Consider the following 25,547-nt stretch of genomic DNA (forward strand, 5'->3'; position numbering starts at 1 on the left):
TAATTAACAACTATGTATAATACCAAACCTGCACTCCTAGATAACTTTAAGGTTGTGTTTGATAGGAGTTAATTTCGTGGAATTAACCATCTTTCTATGGAAATAACGTCTTTTTTGTTGTTTGATTACAAATATATTTCTATAAAATTGTAGGTCCATCTACAAAAAAATGTGGTCTAAAGTATGTTTTAAAACTTCATTCCATAGAATTCTATGGAAAGTTTTTTTTTTCCTCCTTACAATGGTGATTCCATGGAAATACACTTTCTATCGAATTGTTTCCTTTCACTGTTATCAAACATGGCCTAAGAGTCTCTAAACCAACACGGTAATGTAGATTCTGTTAAGTTTTGGCTTTTTTTTTTTTTTAATAATCTTTTTGTTCAGGGGTATCCATGGTGGAGGTGCGCTTCTTTGAGGTTCCTTTTTGTTTGTCGATTTTCATTTTTTTATTCTGGTTGCACTTATTTTGCTCTTTCATAATCTTTTTTGCCTGTTTTTTTGGCTATGATAAACATCAATTAAGCAAAAAACAGTAAAAAAGAACTATAAGTTTTTAAACAAGCTTAATAATATTGGTTAAATTATGTTTGGAAGGCACATACGGAGGTATATTTATGTCCAGTACCACGGCTTCCAAATAGTTACCACAATTTACCACGATCTTTCCAATATATCCGAGCCGGATACTATCTAATTAGCAAATTCCGGATATATCCCAAAAATTTTCGTACTGATGTCGCGTTTTTATGGGCCATATAAATAGGAAAAGTATAATCCGGATACCATACCATTTCTTTCTCTTGAGATATGCAGCGAGTATCTCCCTTCGTCGCCTTCAAACCCTAGTTCATTTGGTGCAAAATATACACACACTAGTGCTTTCGCCATCAAATTCATTAAACGTGAGATAAATTCAATCCCTACCTTCACCGTAACTCGAACGATTTCAGTGAATTTGGGTATTTTCCTAACTTTTGCGATTATTGTGTCCAGGGTTTTGGGCTTTCGGCACTGGTAAAAGCTTCATAACTGGTAAATTATTCTTTATTAAACTTATTGATACTCAGTAAAGTGGTTCCATGAGTTTCTAATAGTTATTTCAATTCTTAAAATAATAAATTACTACATAGTCATGTTGGTGATATGCAAAATCATATGCATCGTTCTTATTAGTAAACAAAAAAAATGTATGTGCGACCCAAAGTCTATGTTTTGTTGGGGGCAAATTAGTCAACAAAAAAATGGAATGCTATTATGTTAAGTTGTGGTATTTTGTGTTTCGTTAACTTCTATTGTGGTACAAAACGTCATTGGCCCTCATAATATTAGCTCATCAGGTAGCACACAACATATAAAATCAATATATTTTAGAACCTTGATAGAAGTGACGTAATATGATTACAATAATTCTTTGTAGTAAATTTTGATTTTCTTTAAATATATAACTGGTGTAGTATTAAGAATTGTTGTAACAAATATCCGATCACTGTTGTTCGTTTAGGACGTGAGGAATTTAATGTTTACGACTCTACAAAAAGGTAAAAAAAACACTGTAGATTTTACTACGAGTTAACTTTCATGGATTAGCCAAATTATGGTACATACATTTCTTTCTTCATTAGCCACACATATCTCTTCCTTCATGGGGGCGGACAATTGTTTTTGATTTTATTATCAATTTTTCCAACACCTCAGATGTTAGTTTGTTTGTTTTAAAGTCTCCAAACATCTAATTATGCATTGACAACTTTTTTCTCGTAATACTCTTCTGTTTTTTGGACCTCTTTTCTTTACATAAAAATTCAAACACATAAAATACACTTACCCTACCTAGTTGTTACATATTGATAGAGATTTTATATAGAGGTTGTCAACATGTTAATTTGTTGACGCTCACAAACATCCAATTATCATTTCTTTGTCACAAAATTTGTATGATATATGATATTGAAATTTCACAGAATCATTCTTATATAGCTAAACGCACGATGCATCCTCTCGTTTCAAAAATAAACATCTCTGTTGAAAACCTGGAATCATGTTCTAACAATATGTTTTTCGAGTACTTCACCACTCTTTATTGATTGATTAATTTCATTTTACCATGCTATTTACATGGGTTATGTCAATGAAGCCAATATAGATTCACCTTATCCAGGAGATGATCTTCATTTTCTTAATGATACACATGTAAAAATTTGGAACCTAAAGTATTATGTGGATCACTGCGCATTGCATTCTGAGGAGTTCGGCTCCTATACTGATGAACAAATGATTGCTTCCATGCACCTGTATCGTGATATCGCGCCGGTTTTTGATAATTTGGTAAGTGATTTGGTTACACTTTTCCTTTGGATGTTATCGGGCCCCACTAATCTCGTCTTGGGATGGAATTTGTAGGCGTTGAATCGGTCAAGGTTGGAGGCTGCTCTCCGTCGACAGGAGATTAGGAAGTTGGAGGCTGCTCTTCAGCAGGAGAAGGAACAATCTCGCGATCTGGAGATCAAACTCTCCGATGTGCAAGGTATATTGTTTGCAATAGTTGTGTTGATTGAGTTCTTCGTACCGATGTCCTGAGTCAATTATTATTCTTCTAGCCGAAATTTCTAGTATAGATCTAGACGCTTCTTCGGAGTATAGGCTTATGAAGAGAAAGTGGGATATCGAGAAAGATCTTGTAGAGAATCTTCGACAACGAATTTCCAATAAGGATGGGAAGATAGGCCGACAGGAGGCTGAGATCCAGCAACTTCAAGAGGAATTGGACGGATATCGCCTGTTTGAGTATGTCCCCGGAGAGATAATCTGGAGAGTCAAAATGATTCCCTTAGGCTTCAAAATCGAGATCTTCATGAAGATCGGCGACGAATTTTGAGGGCAAAAGTTGTGGCCGAGCAGTCCAACCGAGATCTTCTTGAAAGGACCAAGGGTTTCGATAAGCTGTCGAGTGACCTAGAGTGGACCCAAGCCCAGTTATCGATGCTACAAGTTTCCTATAACCGTCAGAGGGCCGAGTGGAGTGATCACAAGAAATATTTCCCTTCGAATGAGTTCAATGAACAATACTATAATGAGTTAACCTTGAAGCTTTCTAAGGCTGAAGAAGAGTTGGCCAAGTCCGTGGATTCGTTAGAATCTGTATTGCCAATTCTGTCAGGTCTCTAGAGTGCATGTTGGGGTGACCTTAATACCTAGTTAGTTTGTTGTTTTTACTCCGTATTCTGCTATGCTCCGTGTTTGATATGCTTATGCTGTTTTGTTGCAGCCGAGCAGGGTCGTGTCAAGGTTCTGGAGAGAGATGTGCAAAATCTTGGGCAGGAGGTGGAGCAGTGGAAGAAGGCCGAAGGTGAGGTGAAGGTTAAGCTCCATGCCGCCGAGGCGAGGTCCGAGCAGCTTTCTCAGCAGATTGTGGACAAGAGAAATGCTTATCGGAGCGAGCTTGCTGAGGCGATCAAGGCCGGTGTGAACGAGTACATCGCGCAAAAGCGCCGCGAGGTTGCTCAGAGAAAGGGGGGAGCCGGTGCTGTTCCACCCCGGAGTTGATCATGTCTTTTGTAGTGTTGCGCCACTAATTTGCCCTTTGTCGCGGTTTGTAATTCGTTTGAACACTTGACCCATGCTTCTTTGAACAACTTCTTTGAATGGGGTGCTGCGTCGCCAAGCTTGTTTTTCTTTTTTCTTTTCCTTGACAATTTCCGCCTTTATCATTGTGTTGACGCTGTTTAATTTTATGGTTGCTATCTTGCTGCTTGTGCTTCATACCTGCATTTGATGTCACATGCCTTAGTATTAGTGCATTTTAAGCCGAACACACTCAACAAGGAGGGTCATCGGGTCCGATGCCATGTCCCAGCCGAGGTATCTCATCACTATCTTTTAGATTCAGTGGAAGGGTTTTAGTCGTCCTAGTTCTAGGCCCGATAATCCCGAGTGGTTTTCGACCAACCAACTCGGGCAAGTGGTCACGGCCACCTGCGATGGGGGTAACCTTTCAGATATAAGTAGGTTACCTAGATGAGAAGAAATCGTATCTTAACAACCTTTAGTATCTGGCTTCCAACCACCAGTACTCTTAGGCTACCTCGACACTTGCACACTGCCACTGCCCCGAGTATCGAATAGCCAGTCGACTGTAAGTCACCTCGGCACTTCCACACTGAATTTGCCCCGAGTACGAATGACCATTCGAGTGTAAGTCACCTCGGAACTTCCTCACTGGCTTTGCCCCGAGTACGAATGACCATTCGAGTGTATGTCACCACGACACTTCCTCACTGGCTTTGCCCAGAGTACGAATGACCATTAGTCACTCATGTCAAATTTACTACCCCTCGCGGTTTTAAAGAAATGAATGACAAGTATGTTTACCTGTTTGCCTGGGCCGAGGTCTGCTGTTGTGCATGTAAGTTTCGAGGAAGGCTTCGACTAGAGTCTCATAACTGTCGACTATTCCTGGTGGGAGATTGTAGAACCACTTCCTTGCCTCGCCTTCCAGGCTTGCCGGGAAGAATTTACACATTACCACCTCATGGTTCTTCCATTGGATTAGGGACATAGTGTACATCTTCAAATGCTCGTCCGCGTCTCCCGTACCGTCGAACCTAGATGGAAATGTGGGGAGCGTGCACTTGGGTGGGAAGGCTCTTAGTTCTATCTCTTGGGTGAAAGGGGTCCTCTCGGCCTCGCTTATAACCTCGGCTAGCTTATCTTCTTCTCCGCTTCCTGACAACTTCCTTATCTTTTCTTCTAACTCCCTTAGCTTGGCTTCGGTTGCATTGTCGGCCCTTGTGCCTCTCTGTTGATGATTCCTCTCGCGCCCTTCGTCTTTTGTTGATGAATCCTCGGGTGGACCGTACCCTCGGATATGTGGTGTCGGGGGTTGTCCTGATCGGCCTTGGTAACCCGATATCCCTCGGATGGAAGACCCTCTCGACCTCGATCTCAAGTTTCGTAGCTGATAGTTCTCAAACTCTAAAGCTAGGTTCCTCTGCTGAAGATCCCTTAAAGTGGCATATTGCCTTCTCTGACTTTCTAGAATTGCGAGTAGCGTTGGATCTGTACTCTCATGGCTAGAGTGACCATTTGGATGGCCTAAATGAGCAGGGGGTGGCGCCGTCATCATGGGTAGCGGAGGTGGTACTGTAGGGGGTATCTGGGTCGATGCCGCTGGATCGACTCCGATAGTTGTTTCTCGTCCTAACTGTACTCGCCTAAGTCATTATTTCTCTCGTCCGAGTGCTTATTGATACTCAATTTGTCACCTGGTGTTTCGTCTCTGGGCATGCAGGATTAGCGCCTCCTCATCATCTTCTGTGTCTGATGCGGTGAGTCCATCTATTTGATCATCCCTCCTCTGAGTTGAGACAATTCGCTCCATAGGCGAGGGGTCATCGTCTCGTCCCAGATCGATTTCCTCATCCACAGTCGGCATACCCCTTACAGCTGCTCGTGATTCCTCAGGTGGTGGATTCCCATCACTTCCCTGCCTCGTCCCCCTTACTCCTCCTTGCATGCTACTGCCGGTGATCGTGCGGTTCCTCAGAGTTCTCCCCATCCCTGACGTACTAGCCATCGGACACAGTATGATGTAAGTCCGAGAGTCGTTCCTACCTACATCAGCAGAAACAGACAACACCTTACTTTGACTTGTTTTTGAAAAGTTTCTCTAGTACGTACGATTTTAAAGGAAAAAGGTGACTGACACCAAAACTAAGTTTCACAAGTACGATTCCCTCTACTCTATCATGCTGACCTCGCCAGTCTGCCCAGTTTTGACTCTAAGTGTTTCTTTTAGACGGGTATCATGCTACATCGCTTTCAAGGTTGCACGACGTCGCTTTCAAGGTTGCACGACGTCGCTTTCAGTACCATGACTCTGCATTAACTACAATTTGTCCTACATTCCCTAGACTCCAAATCATTAACTCCTAGTTCTTTGCGAGTAAAAGATCCAAATTCGTACTTTTTATGAGGTCAGCACACCACATTGAAATTTGGATCAAAACTTATGAACTTCCTTGGAACTACACAGGGATTTCTTCTCTGAATTCCTTGGGTTCCTTCGCCGGCGACTGATAATCTCGTCGTGCTATTGTTTTGGCAATTTCACAAGCCAACATGGAACCTCAAGCAACTTCAACCACACATCGAAGATGTTATTTGGGAGTTTTAGAGGTATTCCGTTGTTGAACTCGTATGACGAAAACTAAGATTGAAATATGGAGATAAGTGCGAAAACTAATACGAAAACGAAGATTGAAACATGAAAACAGACTCGCCTCCGAGCATGGCTAGTCGATCTGTTATCAAACGCTAACAACGTTATTTGGGAGCTCTTGAAGGATTCCCTATCAACCCGACTGCTCGGAATTGACCCAACTGAAAATACTTGCTAACGACACGACTTCAACAATGAAAACTCAACCATATCAAAAAACTTCAAAACTAAAAAAACATAAACAGACCTCACCAAACAGAGTTCATCCCATAGCATCAACTAACACACAAGGTGTTCTTAGGAGCTTTTGGATCGTCTCTGTTGGCACACGCAGCCAAGGTATCCGGAGAACTTAGACGTTCCCCTTAGTCGGCGCCAGAATGTAGCTGCATAAAACCACACACTACATCCAATGGTATAAAATATGAAGTAAAACTAAGTAAAGATGTTCAATAAACATAGGCACAAAGATATACGTGGTTCGGTATGATTACCTACGTCCACGAGGTGAAAGGATGAATGTTATTATTTCTTTTCTTTGATTACAAGGTGTTCTCTCCTTCTCAAATGGTGTAACTCTCAAACTCTCAAATGTAGTGTCTTGTTTCTCTCTCTTTCAACCTCTCCTCTCTCTCTCTCGACCAGCCCTTGTATTTATAGGCCAAGGTCGACATACAACAAAATTACAATGTTGGTCACATTACATCAGTTTAGATGTTCCCTATCGGGCCTGTGTTGGCGCTCGCCCATCTTTCTAGTATGGGAGATAGAGTCTTGGTCTTTGATAGTTCTTCACCCGAGGCCGAGTCATGATCGTCTGGTTGACACGATGTCGCCCTTCTTTCTTATCGTCCCATTGTTTGACCAGCTCCCTTTGTTTGACCGAGTGCTTTCTAATCGTCCGTCCGACTTGTCAGAGGATAAGGATCACGTCCCATCCGGAAACTATAGGGACGTCACGTCCGACCCACGTGACACCTTGCTCTTTGCGCTATTTGGTTCTATCCTGTGCTTCACCGCTCTTTTCTCTTTGGTGTATCATAACTTAAGATCTCGCCACCTAACCCTGTGGATTATCTACACCTACAGCAATTATCATTTTTAGGATTTTTATGCTGATATCTTTCTTCCACATTGAGAAACTAGAAACCGTTGTTGACGATTGGCGCGGGCAAGGACAAGTGCTACCAAGGACCAAGGTACTCCTAACTGATCATTTGGAATCAATTTTGGTCAAAAGAGGTTCCCTTCTTTCTGTGACAGGCTCGGTTGTTTAATCTTGTGGCTTACATTCTTGCCCTTTTGCAAATCATGCTTTTGTTCCTTTTCGACATAATACCAAATTTCAGAAAATCAGTTCTGGTCAAAGAGTCACATAAACATCACTGTACTTTTCATATTTCTTCCCATCATTGCTGCATACAGTAAATAATCTATTGAAGCTTTTCATGTGAGTTGGATGGCATGTAGTAGTAATAATCGAAGGGAATTACAGTACCTTGTGTCAGAACTGAGGGACCCTCTATGCGCCAGTCTTATTCAAGTGACAAGATAAAAATTCACTAATTCCAGCAGCATAACCCTGGCGACATGTTATTTCCTTCTGCTCATAAGTGTATATGACCACTTTTTTATTCTGAATGCTGCTGGGTGCAGGAAATTCAAGAGCTGGATCCGCATTACAGGAGATACTTGCGTTTTTTAATTGCTCTTCAATTTTTCAAACCAAGGTCACTAGTTACATCTTGGTGCTCTTACACTGGTGTGTTTGTGTCTGATGTTTACCTTTTAGTGTTTGGCTAAAAATTATATTTCAGTGACTATGCAAGTCTCGAACCTGCGACCTTCTAAAGGAAATTATATGATCTCTCTCCCAAGGGGATTCAGAAATACCTAGTCCCTCATTTCATTTCTTAGTCCCACACCGACTCTACTGGGAAATAGACTTTAGTGTATATAGAGTGAAATTGGCAAACTGGACACGACCTTACTTGAACAGGATCTGTTCTATAGGCTAGTACCTTTCTCTCCTTGAGTTCTAAGGAGACTGAGAACCTCAGTCTGGTTGATGAACCAGGACCGCACGATCAGAGCGTGATTAATAATGGTCACAGGCCTGTGATCTTAAATGAAACAGACAAAATATTTGTAAGAGTGTCTTAAGAAAATCTAATTTAATTTTGAATCGATATAGGAACCAAATCTTCCTCAGGTGTTGTTAAATGTAGCTTGGCATTGTTTGGGTTGAGCCATATGCAGGTACAGTCCATTTCATTAGACGAACAAACAGAATTCTTCTCAAGTGTACATGGAGAGCTGGAGCAACAACTAGGAAAGCCTAGGGCAGCATCTTACTTGGCAAAGTCCATATTTCTCATCTCCATTGGTGGCAACGATATTATTGGTTACTCCAAACCCGATTCGGACTTGCCCGGTAAATACGGTAGTCCCCAGAACTACGTTGATACCTTAAGGACTACATTCCGAGGCCAGTTAAAGGTGGGTTCTTTCATATTTGATATTTCCTTATTTTTCAGTATCGAGCATCACCTTTTTCCTTTCTTCCTTTTTCATGATTTTTCTTCTCTTGTTTTTTCTATCTTACCAGCGGATGTTCGATCTAGGTGCACGCAAATTTGCCATTCTTGGAGCTGCAAAGACAGGATGTTGCCCATCACTGAGGAGGAAAACTGGTCGCAATGAGGGAGCAAATTCCTTGTCTTTGTTGTTTAACGACGGCGTTGCATCACTGTTGCAAGAACTCAAGACAGAATTAGGGATCAACTACTCCATCTTTTTGTCTTACAATCTCGTTGACGATTTCATTTCGCAGCCAGCTCAACACGGTAAACTGATCATACTCTATACAATATCAATGTTTGACATGCTTAAAACATTTTAGTTAACGAAATTTTCCCTGATAGCTATAATTAGGAAAACTGCTTTTTGCAGGATTTACTGAGGTTCGAAGAGCTTGCTGTGGAGTGGGCGAGTTTCGTGCTGATGTTCCGTGCATACCGGTTGCGAAGTTATGTGACAAGAGAGGCAGTCATCTGTTCTGGGATTTGTACCATCCAACCGAGGCAGCTGCCAGAAAAGTAATAGATAGGTTTTTCAGTGGCACAGATGGCAAATATGTTTTCCCGATCAATGTAAACCAATTAGTTGAAGTCGCTGAACCAACTGCCACTCCATAATAAGAGTATTGCATGTATCAGAGATAATAACATGAATTGTCCGTTCGGAGTCATCCGTTAAATTTGGAACAATACAAAGACCAGACATATGCTTAAGTTCTAGCGTGATTTATCTAACACTTGCAATGTGAATTTATTGGGTATGGTTTTGTATCTTGCATCTATGTTTTACACAAATTTACAGTCGCGCTAGGGATGGAAATAAAATACATTTTTCTAGTACATGCGCATGAGATGCACCATTTTCTGTATTTTAGTAAGTAGAAGAACGTAAGGGAAATTTGTGCTTAGTTGAGGAGTTGTTGTATCGACTCTGCGTAATAATCCCTACGATAACAAATCTGACGGTTTAAATGTGATTATTAATTACAAATTTACCGCCATGCATGTCTTCAGAAAAATAAGAATACAGAAGAAATAAAACCAAACCAGAAAATTCTCCATCTTGTGAAATTAAAATAAAGTAGTCGGTCGGGAAGTACGTGGGCGAATGAGCATTTAGGATACTTTCATAGACACATTTGGCACTTGCACATGGTGGTGGCGGTGGGCGATGGGGGTGCCATGATGGTGCGAAACAAAAATGTCCAATATTTGGTTCGAAAAATTATAAAGTTGGTCTTAATTAGCGAACCAACTATTGTTCAATCCTTAATCAAATTAATATGAAGAATCTTCCCTGTCTTGCGATTGATAAACATACAACAGTTAGGATCTCATTTTAGTCCATTTTGGCTGGGCTTGGGCATATGCTGTACCTTCTGAAAACACTCCCTCCCTAACCCAAAAGAACAAGATTATAAGCAAAGACTAATCAAGTCTTGTAACTTGTTACTCTGCTCGTAGTTGCTTCCAAGTTTCGAACTTTATCTTGATATTGTTCTGATTTCCACTCTCTGAAGTCACCATTAATAGGGAAGGAAAGACTAATCAAAACAAGATTCTCAATTAATCACCACTCGCCAATGCAACTAGAGTTCACACTTGTTCTCTCATAATTGTTGACTTATCTTAATACCTGTAGTTGCCAGATATTCGGCTTTCACATACACTCGAATTCTTAGCTTCAGCTAATTACTCTATGCCCATAATAATTCAGTCTCCCATGGATGCAATGTATATATATAGCCTAGGTGCATATATGCAATCATTAAGCACACAGATGGAAGAGAGCGAGAGTCTCAAAGAGATAGAGAGTTATAATTAAGCTTCAATACTTGATTGAGAAATGGCTTATTACAACTCTCTTCTCTATTTCTGTATTTTCTTCTCCATATTCAATTTCAATACAATTCTTACAGAAGGAATTGGCCATGTCCCAGCTGTTATTGTATTTGGAGACTCGCTTGTTGATGTGGGTAACAATAATCACTTAGAGTTTTCCATTCTTAAATCTAACTATGCTTACAATGGTGTCGATTATCCAAATCGAAAAGCAACTGGAAGGTATAGCAATGGAAAGAATGCCGCTGATTTCTTTGGTAAGTACAACTGACGAAAAATAATAAAAGTAGTCACTGTTTGAAAAGCTAAAATGAAGTTTGGGTTATATGTGTGTCATTAATAAAATTTTGGCTTCTTCCTTGTCAAAAAAAAATAATTTTTGGCTTCTTAATGTGGACAGCTGAGAATTTAGGATTAGCAACATCGCCACCGTATCTCTCCATTAAATCAGCTTCGAACAAGGTCAAGGTGTTGCTCGATCAGGGTGGAATCAATTTTGCATCAGGCGGAGCCGGAATCTTCAATGAAACATTAAACAAACTATTTGTAAGAAACACACGCTAGCACTAATTTCAGATTTAAAATACATTGTTGGAGCAGAAACAATCCATCACACTCAATGAACAGATAGCAAATTTTTAGAACAGTGCATGGAGAGCTGATGCAACAGTTAGGAACCGTTCAAGCACAAACATACTTGGCAAAAGCAACGACATTCTTGACAAATTCCTACTTGTTGATTCGATCTTGGGAAAAGAACCAGCTGGTGATCAGCAGTTCATAAACTCTTTGATGGTTATACTGAAAAGCAAGTTGAAGGTATGTATATAAAGACTTCCAGCTTTCCTTGCTCAGTTCTTACCTTTTCCTTTTCTGTGTTCAGTTTTAATCCCAAATCACTTTTGTTTTTGCGCATACGCAGATAATTTACAACCTTGGTGCACGCAAATTTGCCGTGGTTGGACTCGGTTTGATAGGTTGCTGTCCAAAACTAAGGAGCGATAATCCTAAGGGGGAGTGCAATGAGCGAGCAAATTACTAGTCTGTTCAGTACAACAAAGCTGTTAAATCACTCTTGCAAGAACTCAAAGAAGAGCTTACAGATATTCACTATTCCTTAATAAACACTTACGATATCATGGTTGATTTCTTACAACAACCAGCTCATTATGGTAATGTCATTCTATTTATTTTTCGCCAAATAGTTCATATATTCAGTATGGGGCACAAATCATAATACTTGGAAATGTTTTTCAATCCATAACAGGGTTCAATGAGGTAAAATCAGCTTGTTGTGGAGGGGGGAAATTTAGAGCACAAGTTCCATGCCTAGCACCAATAGCAGTGTACTGTAAGAATAGAAGAGACCATATATTTTGGGATCTATATCATCCAACTGAGGCTGCTGCTAAGATAATCATGAATGAATTCTTTATGTGTACCCTGTTAATTTAAAGCAATTACTGGAATTATAAATGGACTTGACTACTGAAAAGATGTAATTCAATATACTCAATGTGATCATTTTACATGTTGATGAAAAGAAAGAATAAAATTTATATGGAGACAGAAAGAATTTATTTATGTGTTGTGTTATGGGACTTGAGAGTGATTTATAGGTGATCGATAATTGTGATACAAAAGCGTATACTACGACGAAATATCAACTGATTAACGAAAGCCTAAGCTGTTGTCACACGTTCCAAATTAGTGACAGTTTGACTCTCATTGTTGTAATGTTTGGGAACATATTTTGGTTCGGATGGTTTTGTTTGACAACGCAGAATAATAGATCCTCCTCTTTCCTCTGCTCTCTTTCTTTCTTCTCTATGCCTTGATATTTATCATCTTCAACCCGGATAACTTTGGGCCCAACTTTTTCTCTCTTCTACATATAGAAGGGAAACAGCAAACCAAGGTATTGGAAGCGTGAGCGGAGCCAAGATTCCTCTAATAGGGGTGCAAAAATTACTTTAGGGTTGCAAACAAAAAATTTAAGGGGTGCAAAAAGCAAAATTAGGCTTGTAGATACCCAAATTTTTTCAATTGGGCCTTAAATTAGGCTTTGGAGCCAGCTGGGCAGGGGGTGCAAGAGCACACTCTTGCAATGGGCTGGCTCCGCCCCTGTGTGAAGCGCAGCGTGGCTTGTTTTCTATTTCCGAGAAGCGATGGTAGGTTGAATTGTGAATTATGGATTCAATTTTGGCGATGAAATGTAAAATATAAGATTTGAAATGTTATAAAATGGTAAGCAAACATTTATAAATATAAAATACAGTCACATATTATCATAATCGTAGAACAATGGTTGAGCACTCACATAATGCACACAAGGTGGTAGGTTAGGATCCCATTATCCTCTTTTAATTTTTAAAAGCATTATTTCTTGAAATTTGATCATTTTGCGCTTCTGACTTTGCTCAAAATCATTGACTGTGCTCTTCTCATTTTAAACGCTTTATAGGTATGAGTCAGAGCGTTTCTGAAATTTTTTGAAGTGAAGCGTACACTTTTAAAAACCATGCTGCAGATCATAGTTGCCTAACTCGTTTTCAGCTTAGATTTACTCCATTTGACCATTTTGCGCTTCTGACTTTGGTTAAAATCATTGACTACACGCTTCTCATTCCAAACACTTTATAGATACAAGTCGGTGCGTTTCTGAAAAAATTGAAGCGAAGCGTACGTTTTTAAAAACCATGTTGCAGACCCTAGTTGCTTAACTCGTTTTCAGCTTAGATTTACTCCGTCGCAGCAGATTTAAGTAAGATAGGTTCATTTCCCGCGCCTCTATAAGTCTTCTCTATTGATTTCCTACTCTTGTAAGGTTAGTCTTTTGTTTTAGATAAGTTGGTTGTTTTTAATGGGAAAGATTTTGCTCGTGTACTGCTTGAACATTTTTGATCTATCAGCATCACAATTAACCAATGGACATATGGATGATTGTGATGATATTTGCTAAAAGCACTTAATAAGTAGTACAATTGTATAGATTAAATGAATGAGTTAAGTATCGTTTATATTTTCTAATGATTAGTTGTGATGCTGCTCAAAATATGCTTAAGTAATGCGTGAGCAAAATTTTTTTTTTAAAGCTTTGTATTATCTTTTTGGGATTATTTTCAACAGTAGTAAGGATTCTCTAGTTTTGATAATGTCATTGAGTATCATGGGGTTTCTTCTCCGATCTATCTCACACTTCCTCACCGAAGACACAACAAAACCAATTCTAACATCAAAGACACAGAAGAAACAACAAAAAAAAACATATCTACTCTCTTTTCAAAAGGAATAAATCTTGATAATGGTGGTGATAATCTAACCATTCTAAATTGTTGTTTGCAATGGCGTTGTTAATTAAAAGAGATAATTTAGTGGTTAAAATGGTTCTTTTGGATGCCTGGTGACATTATAACTTCTTTGCAAGCTTGGCACCTTACTCAGCATGATGCTGCTAGTACTGCAGTCTGAAATTTGATTCATGTGGCAATTATTTGGTCCATTTGGAAGGAGAGAAATGCAAGGGTCTTCACAGTTACAAAAAACGATGCTAAGGAAGTTGCTAACAAAGCTATTTACTGTCTTTTTTGTTGGGCTCTAGCTATTAAGAATTACAGTGATGTTTGTCCTTTTAATGTCATGAGAGACTGGTGTAACATTTATTTTTCTCTTGCTTAAGTTGGTAGTTTGTTATCAACTTTTGGCTCCTTTTCTTTCTTTGTTCTTGCTTAGGATGGTATTGCCTTTATATTTTTTTTTTGATCAATAAAACTTTTCTTTACCGATAAAAAAAACAGATTATTTAGTGGTTTAGTTTAACTCGGTCGTAGTGGTAGTGGAAAAACTCTAAGACTCAATGGTCAAATTTTTCGATAAGGGATGGGAGGGGTAAATAGTGAAGAACAAGGTCAAAATTAGGAAGGAGACTTCTATTTGTAAGCCTATAAACAAATAGCTCATGATTATAAGCAAATCTGAGTTGTTGATTTGAAGTTTTATTTTCTCTCATACCAACCAGGATCGACCATTTTTTAAATTTAGAGCGGGCGTTTTGGACTGTTGGCCTCTCCCTTCTGACTTTTGTTGCACTCATTGGTTTTCTTGGTGGAATATTAAAACTAAGCTCTTCTTGGATTTGAAATTTCTTGGACTTGAAATCCCTTGAAAATTTGCTAGTAATATGGACTAGACGAACAACACAGTTTGAAGTCTCCGCATCTGTTGTCGCGCGCCTAACAAGAAACGTGATTGGATTTTATAATCAGGAAGACAATCAACGTTCTGGGAGAATCATTTTTATATTATATCTAACACCTAGCTAGGGCTAGGAGTAGGAATCGATCGGAATTCAAACTTGCATCGACGTTCAAACCGTGTAGAGGACATATATGGACAAACGATGATTGTCTTGTAACTTGTTTAGTCTTGTCGTAGTTGCTTCCAAGTTTTGAACTTTATCTTGACATTTTTCTAATGTCCACTCTCTGAAGTCAAATGTAGGCCGAAGCCATATAGTCTCATCACACAAGAATGAAGTACATACATCTGGGACCCACTGAACTTAATAGGAGACTGCTATTTGAGCCATTGAATGGATGGACGATATGTCTCTGTTTCTGTGTGTACATTCTATCTCAAGCAAAAGAAGATAAAATTCAACGGCTTACTTTAAGTTACAAAAAAAATGTCGTACCGGCAGCTACTTTAACATCCCATCATTGGTGTTGGCAAGTTAGGGTGAGTGTCCTATCAGAGAGTCCAGAATTCGCCATGCCCCACTTGCGAGCAACAAAATGTGGAAGTGCTGGAGTTTATTTCATCCGTTTCCAACGTTAAATTTTTGCTGATATCCATCGAGAGTGGTGTTGAGACCCAAAGAGAGATTTTAAACGGTCTTTGTAGTTTACTAGGGTCAACTGTTAGTGTTAAGATTTAAGAACCAAATGCCAGTACACAAAATTTAAATAACCTTTAAACTACAGAATGTCGATCATTCTTATCTTTGACTTATCAAACTTATTCTCTCATAATTGTTGACTTATCTTTGCCAGACATTCGGCGTTCACATACACTCAGATTCTTAGCTTCAGCAGGTCACTCCATTCACATAATTCAACTTCCACGGATGCGTCTATATAAAGAGATGCGCATACATGCAATAACGAAACACAGATAGAAGAGAGTGAGGGTTCAAGAACTGATTGAGAAATGGCTTATTACAACTCTCTTCTCTCGTTCTGTATTATCTTCTTCATATTCAACTTCAATACGATTGTTACTGAAGGAATTGGCCATGCTCCAGCTGTTATTGTATTTGGAGACTCGCTTGTTGACGTGGGTAACAATAATCACTTGGAGCTTTCCATTGTTAAAGCTAACTATCCTCGCAACGGTGTTGATTATCCAAATCGGAAAGCAACTGGAAGGTTTAGTAATGGAAAGAATGCTGCTGATTTCTTTGGTAAGTAAAACTGACGAAAAAATAAATAAAAGTAGTCACGTTTGATACAAATACATTAGTCACTGTTTGAAAAGCTAAAATGAAGTTTATATGTGTGTCATTAATAAAATTTTGGCTTCTTAATTTGGACAGCTGAGAATTTAGGATTAGCGACAGCGCCACCGTATCTCTCCATTAAATCCGCTTCGAACAAGGTCAAGGTGTTGCTCGATCAGGGTGGAATCAATTTTGCATCAGGCGGAGCCGGAATCTTCAATGAAACATTAAACAAACTTTTTGTAAGCAACACAGTATCATTATTCTTTAGGCACATGTTACAGGATCATATGTGTACATTTTTTTGCTTAGAAAAATGTTACTGTATCTCGCGCTAGCACTAACTTCAGATTTTTATCGTTGGAGCAGAAACAATCCATCTCACTCAATGAACAGATAGCAAATTTTAGAACAGTGCACGGAGAGCTCATGCAACAATTAGGAACTGTGCAAGCACAAACATACTTGGCAAAATCTGTGTTTCTTATCGTAATTGGTAGCAACGACATTCTTGACAAATTCCAACTTGGTGATCATCAGTTCATAAACTCGTTGATGGTTATACTGAAAAGCAAGTTGAAGGTACGTATATCAAGACTTCCAGCTTTCCTTGCTCAGTTCTTTTCTTTTCTTTCTCTGTGTTCATCTTTGATCTCAAATAACTTTTTTTTTGTGCATCTATCTATACAGACAATTTATAATCTCGGTGCACGCAAATTTGCCGTGGTTGGACTCGGTCTGATAGGTTGTTGTCCAAAACTAAGAAGCGATAACCCTAAGGGGGAGTGCAATGAGCGAGCAAATTACTGGTCTGTTCAGTACAACAAAGCTGTTAAATCACTCTTGCAAGAACTCAAAGAAGAGCTTACAGATATTCACTATTCCTTAATAAACACTTACGATATCATGGTTGATTTCTTACAACAACCAGCTCATTATGGTAATCTCATTCTATATATTTTTCGCCAAATCAAGCTTAAATATATAGTTCATATATTCAGTTATGAGCCACAATCCTAATACTTGATAATGTTTTCAATCCATAACAGGGTTCAGTGAGGTAAAATCCGCTTGTTGTGGAGGGGGGAAACTTAGAGCACAAGTTCCATGCCTACCAATAACAGAGTACTGTAAGAATAGAAGAGGCCATATATTTTGGGATCTATATCATCCAACTGAAGCGGCTGCTAAAATAATTATGAATGAATTCTTTTTGGGTACTGAAAAGTATGTCTACCCTGTGAATGTGAAGCAATTACTGGAGATATAAATGGAATTGACTACTAAAAAAAATGTAATTCAATGTACTCACTGGAATTCCTCTCTTTTCTCTCCTTTCTCAAAAACTTTGAAGAAAACTTATCATCTTCTTCCTCCTTTGTTCAGATCAGGTCCTTTAGGGCTAGATCTGAGCAAAGATTTTTTGTTTTTAGTTTTATTTTACGTTTTGAATAATTTTCTTCGCTATAAGGACGATTATTTTCTTCGCTATTAGGGCGATTATTTTCTTCGTTAATAGAGCGATTTTATCTACACTTTTATAGTGTTTCTTTCTATAGGTTTGTTCGTGATTTGGGTTTTTAGATACAAGTACATTGGGCGATTTGACGGAGGCAAGATCAAGTTCTTGTTCAACAGAATAATAGATCTACAGTTCTGGGCTTCTCGCTAAACATGAGTTTTTGGGCAAATCACTCCTCTCTAATAGGAGTATCTCTTTTCCAAGAAGAAAATCAATCAAAATGGTCGAATCGTGATTTCAAGTATCATTCCTTCTCTAATCTCTCCGTACAAGATTTGAGTGCTACCGTTGTGGATCGCTCTTTCTATTTGCGATTCATTTACGTTTTGCATCTTTTATTGTATTTGTTTCATGTTTATGATGTACTCATTGTTCTTGAAAACCATCATGTAAACGTTTCTTAATGGAATGAAATACTAATGGTTGATTATAAAAAAAAACAAAAAAAATGTGATCATTTTACATGTTATGAAAAGAAACAATAAAATTTATATGGAGAACCAACCGGGAATAGCCCCGTTGGCCAATGTGGGGTCGAGCTCTCAAGTTACAGGTTAAAGGTTTGATTCCTGCGCTGTCCAAATTTTAAATAAAAAAGAAAAATTATATAGAGACAGAATTAATTTATTTATATGTTATGTTATGAGACTTGAAACTGATTTATAAGTGATCGATAATTGTGATACAAAAGCATATATTAAAATGAAACATCAACTGATTACCGAAAGTCTAAACTGCACGTTCCAAAATTATATTCCCTCCGTCCTATTTTAAATGCTTAAATTGAGGATTCTTTTTGTCCTAAATTACTTGCTAAAATTCATATTTTGTCACTTTTTATCCTAATCTAACCTTATGTTGGAATCAGGTCCTAGAATGGAGAATTGTGTAGTTTTTTTTTTCTAAACCAATTTCAAATACTCCTCTATATTGTCTTCTCTCTTGAGTTTTATTTTATGTTTTGTATTGGTCAATGTAAAAACAAAAAGATAGACATTAAAAAGTTAGGTGTCATGCATACTAGCCTAGGATAATTGTGGAAATAAAATTACTCTCATTATATTTTTTAATTTTGTGCAAAATCCTATTTAGGGATCCAAATTAGGACGGAGGGAGTAACAATTTGACTCTCGTTGTTGTAATGTTTGAGAATATAATTTGTTTTGTTTTGACAATAGAGAATGGATCCTCTTCTCTTTCCTCTCTTCTTTACCCAAAATCCTATTTAGGCATATAATAGAGTGTTGGAAGACCCCATAATAGGAACAAATTAGCTCTGATGGGTAGTCTCTCCTTCATTTTGAAGGAGTCACACAACCCATAAGATTTCTCTAATGTCCGGAATTGGAAAAAACCTGAGTTGAGAAAAGCAAGTAAAATTCCACTTCAATTACGATTTTTATTTACCGGGTTCTTTCTTGTGTGACTCTAGTCATCGGATCCTTTCTAATGTGATTCTGGTATGGACATGATAGGATTAGCATCAACGGAAGCACGGGCATCATCCTTAGTCCTCTGAATTTCGCGATAGCAACTTACCGCCGCGATGCAATTTTTTTCTTCTATTGGCAGTCCAAGCACTCAATCCAACATTCCAGATGAAGTTGTCTGCAGATTTGGAGTGAAATTCTCTACCAAAGATTGCTATGAAACCCTAAGCTCTCAAGAAAATTCAGCACCAATGTTGCAGGTATCTCAAGTCTCTTATAAAAGTATTTGGATAAAATTTGTGCCTCCTAATGTACAACTTTTTATGTAGATGGTTCTTCAAAATGCAATTGCCACTATTGACAATCTAAACAAACGGGGAAGTCCGATTTCTAACACCAGATGCAGCTTTTGTAACACAGAAGAGGAGTCCACAGAACATATCTTTTTACATTGTTCTTATGCAACGGAAATATGGAATTATTACATAAAAGGCTACAATCAGAATTGGGTACAAGGCAAAGATATGGAACAACAATTGTTGGCATGGAAACAAAGAAGAGGAAGAAACAGAGGGAGAAAGATATGGCCACTCATAATTTTTGCCATTATATGGGTGATCTGGAAAGAAAGAAATCAAAGGGTGATGGCAAGAAAAAGGGGACGAGATGCATCAGTGGCCATTGATGAGATCAAAAGCACAATCTTCTTATGGGTTTCAACCTCAAATTGGTTTAGATTTATACAATTCAGTCAACTTATTACCCACTGGAAGGTTATCCTACAAGGAAAAATGTAACTGAATATAAACGGTATCAGGATACTTTAATCTTTGTAATACTCTTTTATATTTATCAGTAAAACATCATAATCTTTGCCTTGCAAAAAAAAATCTTCAGATACGTTATGTCGTTGACAAAGTCTTGGTTCACGACTATATACATTCGAATCCAAATATAAATTATCCACTTGTTGTCGTCCAAGCCCAAAGTAGAGTCCACTTCCGAATTAGAAGTAGAGGTCCCAAATCCGGATCCGTCTCTTTCTTCCCATTTAAATCGGAGGTAAAGTTCAAATTTGAAATATCGATCAGAACTAGACTTAGAATTTCTCCAATGGAATGTACGTGAAGATAAATGTCTAGGTCCACATAGGATAGACATTCATTTTTCCTAAAAATCTTTTCCAACCCAACTTTTTAAATCAATGTGAAGATGACATGGCTTAGTTTTTGTTAGACATTGTCAAGATGAATGTCTAAAATTTGACATTCACCTTGACAATGTCAAGCTATCCAAGTAAGCTTTTACTTCCTAAAATTAATTCCAATATATTAAATAACCCTCTTTAGGTGTAATAAAATCTAAAATTTACTAAAAACAAAGAATGCATTTAATTCATAAAAAATCACTTACAACACCGTTGGAGATGAAATGTTTTTTCCCCCTAAATTTAAGGAAAAATTTCCAAACCATAGTAAGCACACGCAACCACCGTTGGAATGAAATGTCTTGTTTGGGTTACCGCCTAGTAAGCACACGCAACCACCGTTGGAGAAGCTCTTACCCTTTCAGTCGCAGAAAATTTCCAAACCATATTCTTTCGCCGAGAATCATGGGGTTTCAGAATTTGTTAAGAAATTCTCGGCCACTCAAAGTTGAATATAATATTCTTCGGTAAATCAACAGCTGAAGGAAGATTCCAAAGAAACCAGATCTGAATTTTAAACTCAAATGGTTTGCCAAAAGTGAAGAAATAATTTGTTTCTGGGTGTCAAGAAATCATGGGAGTGGCGGAGGATAGGATCAGTGAGTTGTACGACCCACTGATTCATCATATCTTGTCATTCCTTCCCATAAAATCTGTAGTTGCTACAAGTGGTTTATCTAAAAGATGGAAAGGTTTGTGGATCTTTACCCCTGTTGTTGATATTCGCAAATTGCGTCGTACAATACCTAACTATAACCCAACACTCAGGTATGAAGACACTTTAAGACTAGTGGATTTTCTGGATAGAATGCTTCTTATACTTTCTGAATCTGAAGTTTCTGAAAATATGACTATCAGAGAATTTCATCTCAAGTATTGCTGTTATGATTTTGAGGGTAAACTCTTTAATAAAAACAAGGTTTCAAAATGGATGTCTTTAACAAACTTTCTTGTTTTATTTGTATGCATTACTGATATAATTTGTTCTATGACTGGTTGCTAGGCTTTTTACTACGAAAGAATCTTTATTGAGGAGCCTTTTTTCCATGATCTGAGACGATTGGAGGTGAGTACAAACCTTTCTCGTACGATGTCTATAGGATTCATTCGGCTCCTCTTGGTATCGCCTAATCTGGAATCGGTTGTCATTAATCAGGCAAGTGCCTCACATCTCTCAAGTCCTTGATTTGTATACTCATATTTTGTTGAACTATTATGACAATTTGCCTGATATCACCCAATTTTTTGGACCGAGACACAATAATAACTACAAAATTGTAACAAGGTATTGCTTGAATGTACCCTGGAATATGAATACAGCATCAACTAAAATGCTATGGAAAATAGAGGGAAAGGGGTCTTGGTTTACCGTTTACCTTGCTGTTCACATCTATATTTTGTGGCACTGTTTTGAAATTTGTCTATTTTTTTTAATGGTTACAGGGGTTTTCTGAATTTCAAAACTATCTTACTTCAGATAGACAAATTGTGCCAGAGTGTTTGTTGGGACAGCTGAAAGTAGTTGAAGTTCAGGAGTTTTCTGGAGACCAAGAAATCCTTGATTTTATACGTTACTTTTTGAAGAACTCACTTGTGCTGCAGACCATGAAAGTCGCATTCGCTTCGAGCACATCGCAACACTTACAGGACAGCCTTATGAAGGAGATACTGACGTTCACAAAAGACTCTACATATAGTGTGATTGATTTCCTGTCGTAAGACATTCAAGATTTTTCTTTGTTTTATTTGCTAATTAAGTACTGTTTCTTTCATTTTTTTCCTATTTGAATTATCATCAATAGCTTAGACTTGTCAGTACCGTCTTCAACTTTGTGGTGATCTTTTGTTTGTTTAATGATAGCTTTAAACACCTTTTTGTTGATACTCTTTAGTTCCAAACTCACTCATTAATAAATGTTTGAAATTCTTAGTTCTATAATTTGTGGTACTATTTAACATGATGCAGGAGATTTATCAAGTGAACTTGAGGAACAATAGTAGTCTTGTCAATTAACTTGGAACTGGAGTTATGCACAAACCAAGTTATTTGGGTAACTCCACTGATGTTATATTGTTATATAGTCCCTAAGAAAATCCTAATGCTCCTCTGATTTTCCATTCCTTGTACTCTGATAAAGAAAACGTACTTGCAAATATGCTGTTATGCGGTTTATGCCTAATGCGTCGGTTTATGTGAGCGAGAGATGGTGTAGGTAACATGCCTTGCCTCAAGCTGCAAGGGCAAGCAATTGTTCGACGACATCAAAAGCCAAAAGAACAAAATAAAAAGAAACAAGATACTAATAAGAAAGAGAATGAAGTAAATTATTCAAAAATGTCTAAAGAAAACACAGATCCTACCTCCTAGTCTAGTTCCATTTCATCCACGAGATAAAATATGCGCCATGCCTTGGTACCATGCAACCGTCAGATTGCCTTACTAAACTTGTTATGAATAGTAACTCCATGTCTATCTAAGGGCCAGGGATTAAAGGAAAAAATTAACCTCTACTGAACGGTCGTATACGAGGAGACTGGCATTCAATGCACGACTAATGCTTTTTTAGTTGATTGACGACATATCAACTGGCAAGATTTATTTTTTGAAAGGAGAGAAAGATTACTTAACTTTTATAGATCATTTTTTACTGTAAATTTTGGTTGTTGGATGTTGGAGAGGTTTGGGTTTTGAATTTTTGATTCCACTAAGAGTCTGCAAAGAAAATGAAGAAATAATCTATTTCAGTTCATCTGGGTATCAAGGAAATCATCATCATTTTCTTAAGGTAATCCTAAAATATACTTTTACCCCTGTCTCTTTAACTTTTGCTTGTTTTGATTTGATTTGGGTTAGGGTTTTGAGCTAAATAGTTTTTGTCTGTGCTAATTAACTTTTACTGGTAAAATTTGATTAGGATTTTGAAGCTACTAGAGTGTGAAGGGAGATATTGGAACAAGAAACATGGATGTGGTACTGGAGGATAGGATCAGTGACTTGAACGATCCAATTATTCATCATATTTTCTCATTTCTTCCAATTAAAAATGTAGTTGCTACAACTGTTTTATCTAAAAGATGGAATAACTTGTGGATCTCTACTCCTATTCTTAACATACACACTTGCCGTAAGTCAGATTTAAGTTTAACTTATGATGAGAGAACACTCAGATTACTCACTGGTATGAGGTGTGAAGAGACTTGTGGACTGGTCATTATTCTGAATAGAATGCTAATACCTTCTACTTCAGCGGTTCCTAGTAATATGACAACTATTAAGAAATTTCATCTCAAGTATCATGCTTATTGTGAATTTGAGGGTAGATTGTTCAGTATTAGTTGGATTTATAAATGGATCTCTAATGTAGTAATGCGTAAAGTTGAAGAAGTCACTCTCTCTGTAGGAAAAGGCTACATTTTGCCTACATGTTTATTCACTTGTGAAACCTTGACTATGTTGGATATTAAAATGGGTGGGGATCTTTCGTCGAAAATTAAGAAAACAGGGACTTTTGATTTTCCTCAATCATTTTCACTTCCAAGGCTCAAGATCCTTCACCTTATGCGCATGGTGTTTGTGGATGAGGATTTGAGTGCACAACTATTTTCGAACTGCCCTGTCCTGGAGGAATTGGGGTTAACCCATTGCTACATGGTGAAAAAGAAGGTTTTATGTATTTCAGTTGCTTCATTGAAGCGGTTATTCATTACCAACTCCAGGACATATAGTTGTAAGCTCAACATACATTGTCCAAATCTACAGTCTCTAACACACAGTGGCATACCGGATGATTATGTTGAAATGGAACATGGGTTTTCATCCCTAGTCAATGCAGACTTTAACATCGCTTATGAACTTCAACGAAGGAAAACAAGGCAATGTGGTCTAAAAAACCTTATTGGAGGGGTTTCAAATGTAGAGTTTCTGACAATTTCTGGTGACACCCTCAAGGTATGTGTGTTTCTTGTTACTATGAATCTATGATTGCTCTTCAACAAATTCTCTGGTTTTTTGGTACTAATATAATTTTTTGAATGTGCCTGGTTGCTAGTCTCTCTACTTGGAACATTGCTTAACTGAATTGCCTAGCTTTCATAATTTGAGACGACTGGAAGTGAATTCGAAGTCTAACCGAGCAAATGCTTGGGCATTTTTTGATCTTCTCCATAGCTTGCCTAATTTGGAATTACTTGTCAGTACTCCAGTAAGTCCCCTAACCTTGCACAATTACTTGGTTTGAAATTCATCTTTTGTCGAAATATTCTTGACTTGTTGTCTATCTAGAGAGTTTAGTGCCTATGCCAAACACCGACGTGCATGCAGTTATGCCTTATACTCAATTTCTTGAATAAGTTGAATTTATCCAAATTCTGATCCTGAAGAACTCAACTAGCCCCACTTTTAACATAAATTCAAGGCGGGTTGTTTTCATCATTTTTTTTTTGGTGCAAGAACTTTACGCCCCTGTAATTGATAGTTAAACTGTCCTTAAAATGAATTTCTATTTTAATATAAAATATACAGACTTGTAAGCAGGTGCTTCTTGTATCCATCCTCTGAATATTAGATGAAAGGACGGAAGAGAGTGGGAAATATGGATGAGTTCTTGGGCCTGCATTACTCATCAGTGCTCTAATTTTTACTTTCTTTTTTCACAACTTGTTTTAACTTTTGATTATGGTTAATAGGGTTTTCATCCAAAACCAGATCACTGTGATTTTCAGAGAATAAGGGCGCCAGAGTGTGTGTTGCTGAAGTTGAAAGCTGTGGAATTTCGGAGTCTTTTTTGCCAGCAGGTGGAACTCAATATTATAAAATTCTTTCTGGCGAACTCACTTGTTCTGGAGACTATGACACTTGTGTTCTGCCCAACTTCAAGGCAAGGCCGGAAGGACAGATTTATGAAGACGGTACAGATGTTTCCGAGAGCCAATACAAGAAACTTTGTGGCGTTTTTCTTCTTTCCTTATTTTGAATTAGCATCAACAACTTAGGGTTGTTACTTGTTACTGTTGTCTCCAACACTACAACTTCTTGATGGTTTTTTGTAAACTGATAATTGTAGACGCATTTTGTTGCCAACTCATAGTTGTTTAAGTTTTTTCTACACTCTTTACCAATTTACAAAACTCAGCAAGACTGTGTAGAAATTGAATTGAGCAATTCTGTTATCTAAGAGAACTTGGGGAGCAAATGACACCATTCAGAAGTTGAACAACTAAACCAGTTCATTTTACAAAAAAAGGCTGTTA

General features: G+C 37.9%; 3 protein-coding genes and 2 pseudogenes across 4 annotated transcripts; all 5 read left to right on the top strand.

Moving 5' to 3' along the window:
- The first annotated feature begins 8,201 nt into the window (after positions 1-8,201).
- LOC113300925 lies at positions 8,202-8,360 on the top strand (annotated as a pseudogene).
- A 2,285-nt stretch (positions 8,361-10,645) lies between these two features.
- LOC113296110 lies at positions 10,646-12,096 on the top strand (annotated as a pseudogene).
- A 3,753-nt stretch (positions 12,097-15,849) lies between these two features.
- LOC113296111 (GDSL esterase/lipase At5g55050-like) lies at positions 15,850-17,668 on the top strand. Its single transcript, XM_026544448.1, has 5 exons — positions 15,850-16,102; positions 16,235-16,380; positions 16,508-16,720; positions 16,829-17,078; positions 17,188-17,668. The coding sequence occupies exons 1-5, from the start codon at positions 15,850-15,852 to the stop codon at positions 17,406-17,408; spliced, it is 1,083 nt and encodes a 360-aa protein (XP_026400233.1). The 3' UTR covers positions 17,409-17,668.
- A 3,113-nt stretch (positions 17,669-20,781) lies between these two features.
- Positions 20,782-22,179, top strand: LOC113299837 (F-box/FBD/LRR-repeat protein At2g26030-like). 2 transcript variants are annotated; one of them, XM_026548934.1, is made up of 4 exons: positions 20,782-20,989; positions 21,066-21,193; positions 21,301-21,453; positions 21,741-22,179. In XM_026548934.1, the coding sequence occupies exons 2-4, from the start codon at positions 21,182-21,184 to the stop codon at positions 22,014-22,016; spliced, it is 441 nt and encodes a 146-aa protein (XP_026404719.1). In that variant the 5' UTR covers positions 20,782-20,989; positions 21,066-21,181; the 3' UTR covers positions 22,017-22,179. The 2 variants fall into 2 exon arrangements, 1 of the variants encoding a protein (XP_026404719.1); XR_003335218.1 differs by lacking the exons at positions 21,066-21,193; positions 21,741-22,179 and having other exon boundaries at positions 20,782-21,065; positions 21,301-21,450.
- A 124-nt stretch (positions 22,180-22,303) lies between these two features.
- On the top strand, positions 22,304-25,371 carry LOC113299835 (F-box/LRR-repeat protein At2g29910-like). Its single transcript, XM_026548932.1, has 4 exons — positions 22,304-23,083; positions 23,213-24,246; positions 24,347-24,499; positions 24,984-25,371. Exons 2-4 carry the CDS (start codon positions 23,260-23,262, stop codon positions 25,287-25,289), a joined length of 1,446 nt encoding a protein of 481 aa, XP_026404717.1. The 5' UTR covers positions 22,304-23,083; positions 23,213-23,259; the 3' UTR covers positions 25,290-25,371.
- The last annotated feature ends 176 nt before the right edge of the window (positions 25,372-25,547 follow it).

The sequence above is a fragment of the Papaver somniferum genome, chromosome 7 (assembly GCF_003573695.1).
Source record: "Papaver somniferum cultivar HN1 chromosome 7, ASM357369v1, whole genome shotgun sequence".
Lineage (NCBI taxonomy): Eukaryota > Viridiplantae > Streptophyta > Magnoliopsida > Ranunculales > Papaveraceae > Papaver > Papaver somniferum.